Genomic DNA, 9,168 nt, shown 5'->3' on the forward strand with positions numbered 1-9,168 from the left:
GGAGCAGGAGGGTCAGTGCTGGGCATGGTGGGGATGGGGTCTGTGCTTCCAGGTTCCCAGGAGGGTGTGGGAGCCAGAGTGGGGTGAGGCTAGGAGTGGGTGGGCAAGGCTCCCAGCCTAAGACCTCTCCTGGCTGAGATGAGCCGGTCTTGGACCCCAGGGCAGGGTGGGATGTACTGGGACAGGATCAGCCTCATCCTCCCGTGGGTCCTTGGCAGAGGCCCCGGCCCCCGCTGCCAGCCCCTCACACTGCCGATCCCTTTGCAGCTGCAGCTGGAGAAGCACAGGGGCGAGATCCTGGGCATGATGGTGGTGGTGGAGTCGGGCTGGGGCTCCATCCTGCCCACAGTGATCCTGGCGAACATGATGAATGGCGGCCCAGCCGCCCGCTCGGGGAAGCTGAGCATCGGGGACCAGATCATGTCCATCAATGGCACCAGCCTGGTGGGGCTGCCCCTCGCCACCTGCCAAGGCATCATCAAGGTAGGTGGCCTGGGACCCTCTGCCCAGGGGTCACCTCAGCCCCACCTCACTTGATCTGCAACCCCCTACTTCACTCACGGGGAAACTGAGGCCCAGGAAGACCCACCCGGTGACTGGTCGATGATGGCATCAAAATTTGAACTCAAGACCATTCTCCATGTCTGAATCAGAGGTGGACCCGGGCTGCCCCGGGGTGGGAAGGGAAGGCTTGTCTGAGCCCCATGCCAAGCCATATGGCCCTGGGCAGGGACCCAAGGACCAGTGAGTATGGGGTGGCCAGCTTATCCTGTTCTGCCTGGGACTTTCCTAGATTATCACTGGAAGTCCCTCTTCCGGGAAACACCCTCAGTGCTCTTGGACTGGGGCACCCTGCATGAGTTGAGTGCTGGGACACAGGTTTCCTTAAGTAAGAAGGCCACCCTGATCGTCAGACTCACGAGCTTGCAGCTTTGGGAGGTGCTGACCGCCTGTTGCTGTGAGGGGTCAGGCAGAAGGGTCACTGGCAGGTTGGATGGGGCCTTCACACTGGCTGCCCACGGCCTTCACACTGGCTGCCCACGGGAGTGGGCTCTGCCTGCTGCTGGCGGCTCCTGTGAGCCACCATGGCCTGACACCCAGCCTCAAGGTAGGGAGGAATGTTTCTCCCTATGCTGCTGTGGTCTTGGTGCTGGAGGAAGCACCTTCCTCCTCTTTGTTCAGCCTGAGAGATGGAAGGGCATTCCCCAGGCCAGAGCATCCCATGGACCAGCTCTTGGAGCTGGCCTGGCAGAGCTTCTGCCCGATGGGCAGCCACCACACAGAGGACTAGAGAGGCCTCTGCTAGCGGCATCCCGCTGAGGGCTACAGCTCCCAGGTGGAGGCTTGGGCTCCTCCCCATGCCTCCTCACCCTCTCCGGACCACAGTGGCCTGGGGCACCCACTGATAGTTGTGTTCTAACTCACAGAGACTCTCTGTGGTCACCCCCTGCCCTGCAGGTCCGTCCGTGGAGGGCTCTGGGCTTTGAGGAAGGTGTCCCACATCCTAACTTAGGAAGATGTCCTGAATGTGAATGATCATGGCCACCCTGAGCACCCTGAGGGTGACCTGGTGCCAGGAGTGTTGGTTGTGCCCAGTGGCACTCAGAGCCTGGCCTTGCTCCCGCAGCAGCTCATCTTCCTCAGGGCAGAGGCACCCTGAGCATGGTGGGACAGAGGGCACAATGCCACCCTGGAAACCTAACAGCCCTCCTAAGGGCCAGGGCAGGGCTTGCCCCCCCCTGCAGAGAGGTGCCACTGAGGCTGAGAGCAGACCACATGCCTCACCCAGTGTGCGTTCTCACTGCCCCTGGCCTCCACCCTGCCAGCCTCACTCCTCTTGGGTCGGGCTTGACGTTTAAGGCCCAGCCTGTGACTCCTGTCCCCGTGCTCTGCAGGGCCTGAAGAACCAGACGCAGGTGAAGCTCAACATCGTCAGCTGTCTCCAAGTCACCACAGTCCTCATCAAGCGGCCAGACCTCAAGTACCAGCTGGGCTTCAGCGTGCAGAACGGCATTGTGAGTCCCCCTTTTGCCCTGGGCCGCCGCCACTGCTACAGGGGCCAGGGAGGGGGAGCAGCTGCTGTCTGGTGGGGCAGGCTGTGCCTGGCAGCCTGGCAGGACCCGGGCCATGGGCACAGCTGTCCACAGCCAGGCCACTGGGGCACGTGCTTTTCATGGCTCTCTGGGAGCTCCTGGGTAGAAGGGGAAGACCAGGGCATGGCCATGGATTGGGTCCTCCAGTCTTTCCCAGGTACCTTTGGAGGGACGGCAGCAGGCTTTGCCAGCCACTGTAGCTTGGACACAGCCAATTGTGGCATCATTCACTGTGCTCAACAAACAGATGTTCATGCATTCATTCATTCATTTACTCATTCATTCACTTATTCACTCAGCAGACATTTGTGAAGTACCTGACCAGGCTTTGTGCCAGGAACTAGGGAAGCAGGAGTGCTGCCTGGAGGAGGTGATGCTGGGTTTGAGTGAGTGTAGTTTCGCCTAAAAACCTGTGCCAGTTCCCCAGGCCAAAGTTCTTTAGCCCAGAGTTGCCACCCTGTCTTTGACCTGCGTCTGGCTGGCCTGAATCCTCTTTCCTTTGTTTTTCCTCCTGCAAAGGACCCAGAGGTCAGAGATGTGGCCACTAAATGGAGTGACAAAGAAAAGGGCTGGCAGTACCCACATTGTTTAACCAGCCCTGAGTATGAAGGAGCCCAGGGGGAGAGAGACTGCGGGCTAGGGGCAGTGGTGTGGTGACAGGAAGGGGTGTGTACCCCCACAGCCATGGAGGAGACAGTGGGAGAACATTGCAAAAAGACAACCACCAGATCTTCATTGTTTTCTGGTGAAGCAGCGTGGAGGGCGCACCCACCATCTGGGTGGAGTCACAGGGCTTGGGCTCAGGCTCCATTTCTGACCCTGCTTCGTTAGAGCAGATTTGCTGCTATAAAAAATCCTGCAAATCTCTATATACTGAAAGCATATTGTTCGTTCATGCTGCAGTCTAATTTGCAGTGTGGGGGGTGGGCCTGGGGCACAGAGAGGTACAGTGGCTGGCATAGTGTGCTGCTTTGGCAGCCCCTACTGGGTGCTCTGTGTCTGGCTGGCTGTGCAGGAAGAGAGGCAGCTCAGAAGACCTCGTGAAGCTTTTCAGGGCCAGGGCAGAAGTGACCCTTGTCATTTCTGCCCACTGCCCACAGCTCACTGGCTAGATAGCTCAGCCATAGACCCACGGGGAGTCTGGGAAGGGAGAGCTACCCAGTGCCCAGGACCAAGAGGGACGGAGCATCGGTCAGTGTCAGCCATGCCTTCATGTGACCCTCGGCTAGTCACTTGTGCTCACTGGATTCCCCCAAAAGGTGCTTGTGAAGATCAGCTGAGAAAATCCATAAACTAATGCAAGCTATCCAAGGTGGGCCCACTGGTCCTATTCCCTGCCAAGGAGGAAGCCCTGTGGCTTCTGGACCTGGCACAAGTGCCGGGACAAGTTGTCTGCATCCCCCTTGGGACTTCCGTCCAGGATAGTGTGCCTGCCGCAGGAGCCGGCCAGCTGGTGGTCTGGCCTGGTCTGGCTCTGCCTGGCTGCTCTGCACACCTGTGACCTGGGCACAAGCAGTTGCCCCAGCTAATTTGGGGGCTCTGCAGAAAATCAGCCAGGGCCCTGGCTGTGGCTGCTGTGAGCACTTTGTGGCCAGGCATGGCTGGGCCCTGGGGAGGAGGGCTGGGAAAAGCCGCCTGGGCTCCACAACCCCTGGCCATCACCAGGCCCTGCCTGTGTGCCTCCCGCCTCAGCACCATGGACAGTGGAGGAAGCTGGGGGCTGACAGTGGGCCCTCACGAGGAGCACTGCAGTGCAGAGTCTGGGGTGCTGTGTGGTGTCCCCAGGGCTGCCCCCGCCCAGCCAAGCCTGGTGACCACACCGCCTTTGCCTCCTGAGTGGCACTGGGGAGCTGCCTGCCCGTTCCTGCACCCCCTCACCCAGCCTAGGAGGCAGGTGGTCCCGGGTTGGTGGCCGATGCTGCTCAAGGATGGCCCTGTTGCTGTGAGTCCTGAAAGAGGGGCTGGCTCTCCCCACCATGGGGTGGCCTGGGGGCTGCCCACTCATGGGGGCCTGTGAATTCAACCCTGCCCCGGATGAGTTTGATGCCCCCTCAGTCTGCTGGTCTCCCTGGAAATATAAAACCCCATGAGGAGTGCAGGAACTGGAGAAGCTGGGGCACAGAGAGGTTTAGTGACTTGCCCCCAAGTCACACAGCCATGTGGAGCACTGGTGGGGAAAGAGGGAAAAGAGACGAGGAAGGGGAGGACTCTGGACTGTGTTTTGTGGGGGCTAAATGAAGCCGATGGGAAAGGAGGGGATGTCACCTGGAGAAGCCTGGCCACGCCCAGGTGCAGGGCTCTGTACCCACCTTCCCAGAGAGCAGGAGAATGCCATGGGCACGTGTGAAGCCAGGACAGAGGGCAGTGGACGAATTGCACGTGCACATATTCATCACATGGGGCTTTTCCCTCCGCATGTCCCGTCTTTGGGTCTTTGGGGACAGGGCGGAGTGCCTGTCGGGTGTGGTGGGAACACATGCTGACTTGGCCATGTCTGCTTAGATCTGCAGCCTCATGAGAGGAGGCATTGCTGAGCGAGGGGGCGTCCGCGTCGGCCACAGCAGCATCGAGATCAATGGGCAGAGCTTGGTGGCCACAGCCCACGAGAAGATAGTCCAGGCTCTCTCCAACTCGGTCGGAGAGGTAAGGAGGGACCTTGGGCGCCTCTGCGTGCCGGTTCCCACGTGCTCCAGCCTGCCCTCCGTGAGCCTCTCCCGCTCCAGAGGACACAGGGCGTCTGAAGGCCTGCCAGGCTGTGGCTCCCACCCAGGGCTGCTGTGACAAGGGTGAGTGGAGCGGCAGGTGAGCGGAGCCATTCTGGTCTGGCTCCAGCTGAGTGACCCGGGGGGCACAGGCCCCTGGGGGAGCTCCCTGGACACTGCTTTTGGGACTGGACCTGTACGCCCAGTTCAGAAGCTCTGCAGGGCACACGGCTCTGGCCACCCTGGCAGGTTTGCCCTGTGCCCCTGCTGGCCATCCCCTCCCACAGCCAGGCTGCTTGTCCTGTCCCACTTCACTGGCTGAACCCTCCACAGTCCAGTTCTTTCTGACATGGCTTCCACAGCAGTGTGAGGATGGCATGGGGGAGACGCAGCGTTTTCCTCCAGAGCTCACAAGGCGGCAGGATCATGGTGGGGGCAGTGCTAGGGGGTGGCATGTAACGGAGGGGAGGGGCCTGGCCAGTGTGCTGCAGGTGTGCATGTGTGTGGAGTGTGAATGGGTGTGGCTCTGTGCATGTGGATGTGTGTGGGAGCATGGGTGTGTGGGATGTGATGTGGATGAGTGTTGTGTAGTCTGGGCAGGTGTGGGAAATGAGTGTCAGGGTGTGTGAGTGGGTGAGTGTGGGTGTGTAGCTGTGTGAATGTACCTGTGTGTGTGGGTGTGGAGAAGTGTGTTTTGGGGGCATGAGTGTATGTGTAGATGTACGTGTGTGTGAGAACATGGGGTGTATAGGAGTGTAAGTGGGGGTGTGAGCATGGGGTGTCACATGTGTGTGTGCAGGGGTGTGGAGTGTGTGATCATGGTGTCACATGAGGGGGGCTGTGTGAGGCATGGGGTGTGGATGAGTATGAGTCGGTGTGTGTGTAGGGGTGTGGATAGGCATGGGGGTGTCGCATAAGGGTGTGTGGCTGTGACTGGGGCGTGGGGTGTAAATGTGTAGGGGTGTGTGTGGATGAGCATGGGGGCATTGCTGGTGTCTTGGGGGTGTGGCTGTGGGATTGAGGCATGGGGTGTGTGGGTGAGCATGGGGGTGTCATAGAGTGCACAGGGGTGTGTGGCTATGGGTGTGAGGCATGGGGTGTGTGTGTGTGTGTAGGGGTGTGTGAGCATGAGGGTGTTGCATGAGTGTGGGTGTGTGCAGGGGTGTGGCTGTGTTTGTGAGGCATGGGGTGTGGATGTGAGTCTGTAGGGGTGTGTGAAGGGGTGGTCAGCATGAAGGGGCTGCAGGCTGTCTGGGAAGCGCGGTGGCCACATGAAGGGGAGGCTGAGACAGGGCTGAGGAGTCCCACCTGCAGTGGGGCCCCTGCGGGCTGGGCAGGGAGTTTGGGTGGGGTCCGGGGATAGCTGAAGCAGGCCACATGGTATGTGGGCTCCCCCTGGCGGCCCTACGGTGCCAAGGGCGTGGAGACCATCCTTGCAGCCTGTGGGTGGGCACGTGGGCAGAGGGGCCTCCCGTTCCCGTCCCTCAGATGAGGTCTCCCAGAGCCACAGAGGGACACTCCCATTAACTGCGGGCTCGGCTAGGAGCTGGGAGGTCTGTTGTCCCGGGCAGGGGGCTGGCCACAGCATCAGCCTCCTTTTGATGTCTTTAGAGAAAGGAAAAATCAATGTTCCCAAGTAGATGCTGTGAAGGGTTGTCCCGCCATGGCCACCAGCCCCACACCCATGAGGAAATCCACTCATGGAGGAGTGGGCGGGAGCACTGGGAGCCTCACGGATTGATGTGGGAAGAGGGCAGGAGGTGGCCAGGGCGTTGGAATCCTTTCAGCCCTGCGAGGTGACAGTGCCTGTTTCCAGCAGCCTTGGTCCCACGAGGAACACGAGTCACTGATGAACAAGGCTTGCAGTTGTGAGGAGCCTGGGGGTGGGTTCCAGCTGAGGAATGCCAGGGAATGACGGATGGAGGAAGCTGTGTGGGAGGAGGAGGAGCAGAAACCTCCACGGCCACGTAGATGGCTGGGAGTGGGAGCAGCGGAAACCTACCCCGCCACATAGATCCCAGCGGGAGAGCAAGGGCAGCACTTGGAAAGCGGGGCTGCACGCCATGCTGCTCAGCCCAGGGTCTGAGCCCTGCTTGCCAGAGGAGGGGCAGATGCAAGGCAGCCACACCCCGTGGGGAGGCCAGCACCGCCTGCAGCAGCTGACCCTACAGAACGAGGGCCCCCACTCAGGGCCATAGCCCAGCGCGGCCCCAGGTGGGACAGGGGAGAGCATGATGCCCAGGGGAGGGGAAGCGGGCAGCAGAGCTCCCCTTCTGTTCTCCAAGCAGACATTTAGGGTCAGCTTCTTCCCAGTGCCTCCAAAGGATTATGAGGCATGCCACCCACATGGTTGGTCTCCCTGGGGTGGTCTCAGGCCTTGCTTGTATCCCCAGCCCCTTTGGAGCCAGGGCATCAGGCCAGGCCCTGAAGGGTCATTTGCTCACTGATCCCCAAAGGCTGGGGCCTTGAGGCACCCTGGGCCCCAGCAAGCCCCCTCCCAGCCAGCACACTTGCTTGGCCGGTGTTAGTTTTGTAAGAAGGGGCGTGTGTCTTCCCTCATTGGCCACCTCCTCACTGAAGCACAGTGCGCCCCTCAAAGTTTCTGCTGAGGCCTGGGCACCCCCAGCCAGCCCCAGCAGATGGGCAAACTGTGGTCCCTTGGAAGTCCCATTTCTCAACCCCCCGGGTGTCAGCTGGACTGGAAGCAAAACTAGCACTCAACCATGGATGCAGGGCTGGGGGGCCAGAGTCTTGCTCTGCCGCACCTGGAAGGCATTTTATGTCCCCCCAGGGCCTGGGCAGGCTGGCCTTCCTCCTTCACTCTAGGAGATGGGCATTTAAAGTGGAACTCGGTGGGGTGTGCATCTGTCATTTGCTTTCACCTAATTGAGGGAGGGGTGGGGGAGAGGGCAGTGGCTCAGCTCCCTGTCTCTGTTGGCAGATCCACATGAAGACCATGCCCGCCGCCATGTTCAGGCTCCTCACAGGCCAGGAGGCCCCACTGTACATCTAGGCTCCCCCCAGCCTGGCCACACAGCCTGGACACCGGGCAGGCCCGCCCGGGGCCCAGAGGAGCTGGGAGCCGGGCCGCAGACTTGACCCCGACGCCACAGCCCAGCCACAGACACTGGCTCCCCAAAGGGCGTGCCCTGGCCTCCCACCTGGTTTTTTTCTTTCCACTTTGCCAAAAAGGGGTGTATGTCTTTATCCAAGGAGAGTCACAGAACAAATGTTTGTAAAGCGTTCGCGTTCAAATATTTTGCCCCGTTCTGGACTGTCTTCTCCCTGCTGCCAGCCAGGGTGTGTCTCGGTAGCTTTGCATGGTGTGGAGTGTGTGATTCCTCCCTGAAGCTGTGCGGAGCAGACTGGCACCTCCGAGGGATGCAGCTCCTGGGGCAGGGTGGCTGTCGCTCTTGCCCCCTTGGTAGGGACATCTGGGGTCCTGTGGGCCCCCACAATGGTCCCAAACAGCTGCCTGTCACTGACTGCAGGAACGCAGGCAGCCCAGCTTCCAGGACATGACTTGTAATGAAAGTGTGGGGACATGTGATTGATTATAAATAAAGGATAATGGTCACAACATGAAAACTCCATAGTTATTTAGATACTATTACTGTGTTTGTTTGGACTTTCATTTTGGCAGGCTCTGTTTTCAGACTCTAGGGTTTTCTGACGTGACCTGTGACCACACCTGCCTCTCCCATCGTCTCTCTTGGGCAGGGCTCCCACAGAGACGAGGGCCAGGTGTCTGCCCCCTCTTTAAAATCGATCTACACACACTCACCCACGCACATGCTCCCCCGAAGAAACGAAACCCATGCCAGAAAACGCGACCTCGGCCATGCCTAAGGCAGCCGTGAGCACAGACCCCTCGGCTAGCGTGGCGCGGCGGCCCTGAGCTGTAGTGGCGTGTGTGTAGATCAAGTCAGACCTAGTCCAGCTCAGTTCATTAGCGACCCATGTACTCTGATGTCATCTTGTCCCGAAGTCTCTTTTTCTGGCCCAGGCCTTGAAGAATACACTGTGACTTAAAAAGCCTTACCACGCAGTAACTAAAGCTTTAGGATGACTGTATTCGAGGAGTGCCGTGTGTTGCATGCAGCTGCCCGTAGGAAGACTTCGTGCATATCACTAATAATAAACCTGAAGTCCTGATGAAAAGCCGTGTGTGTGACTGGTCTGTTCCCTCCGCGGCCGGTACCCGCCTGCCATTTCACTCAGACTGGAAGCGGCTCGGCAAGCCTGCTGTGTGGTGGCGGCCGAAGCTGCTCTGTGCCCCTCCTAGACCCTGAGCCTCGGGAGCTGTCACTAATCAGGTTGGAGGGTGGGCACTCTGGGTACCACGTGTCAGCTGGGCAATGGGAGGTGCCAGC

The 9,168-nt window shown here is 59.8% G+C and overlaps 1 protein-coding gene across 8 annotated transcripts in view; it reads left to right on the forward strand.

Annotated features, from left to right (window-relative positions):
• APBA2 (amyloid beta precursor protein binding family A member 2) overlaps window positions 1-8,956 on the forward strand; it is a 212,391-nt gene extending 203,435 nt beyond the window's left edge. For 6 of the 8 annotated variants that reach the window (XM_017518824.2, XM_017518827.2, XM_037735020.1 and 3 more), the window contains 4 exons: window positions 268-483; window positions 1,896-2,015; window positions 4,596-4,736; window positions 7,737-8,956. In XM_017518824.2, the coding sequence (XP_017374313.1) occupies window positions 268-483; window positions 1,896-2,015; window positions 4,596-4,736; window positions 7,737-7,808 (549 nt within the window). In that variant the 3' untranslated portion in view covers window positions 7,809-8,956. The remainder of the gene's footprint in view (window positions 1-267; window positions 484-1,895; window positions 2,016-4,595; window positions 4,737-7,736) is intronic. The other 2 variants (XM_017518825.2, XM_017518828.2) reach the window with 1 other exon arrangement.
• Window positions 8,957-9,168: the final 212 nt, after the last annotated feature.

This window comes from Cebus imitator, unplaced genomic scaffold (assembly GCF_001604975.1).
Source record: "Cebus imitator isolate Cc_AM_T3 unplaced genomic scaffold, Cebus_imitator-1.0 Scaffold706, whole genome shotgun sequence".
Lineage (NCBI taxonomy): Eukaryota > Metazoa > Chordata > Mammalia > Primates > Cebidae > Cebus > Cebus imitator.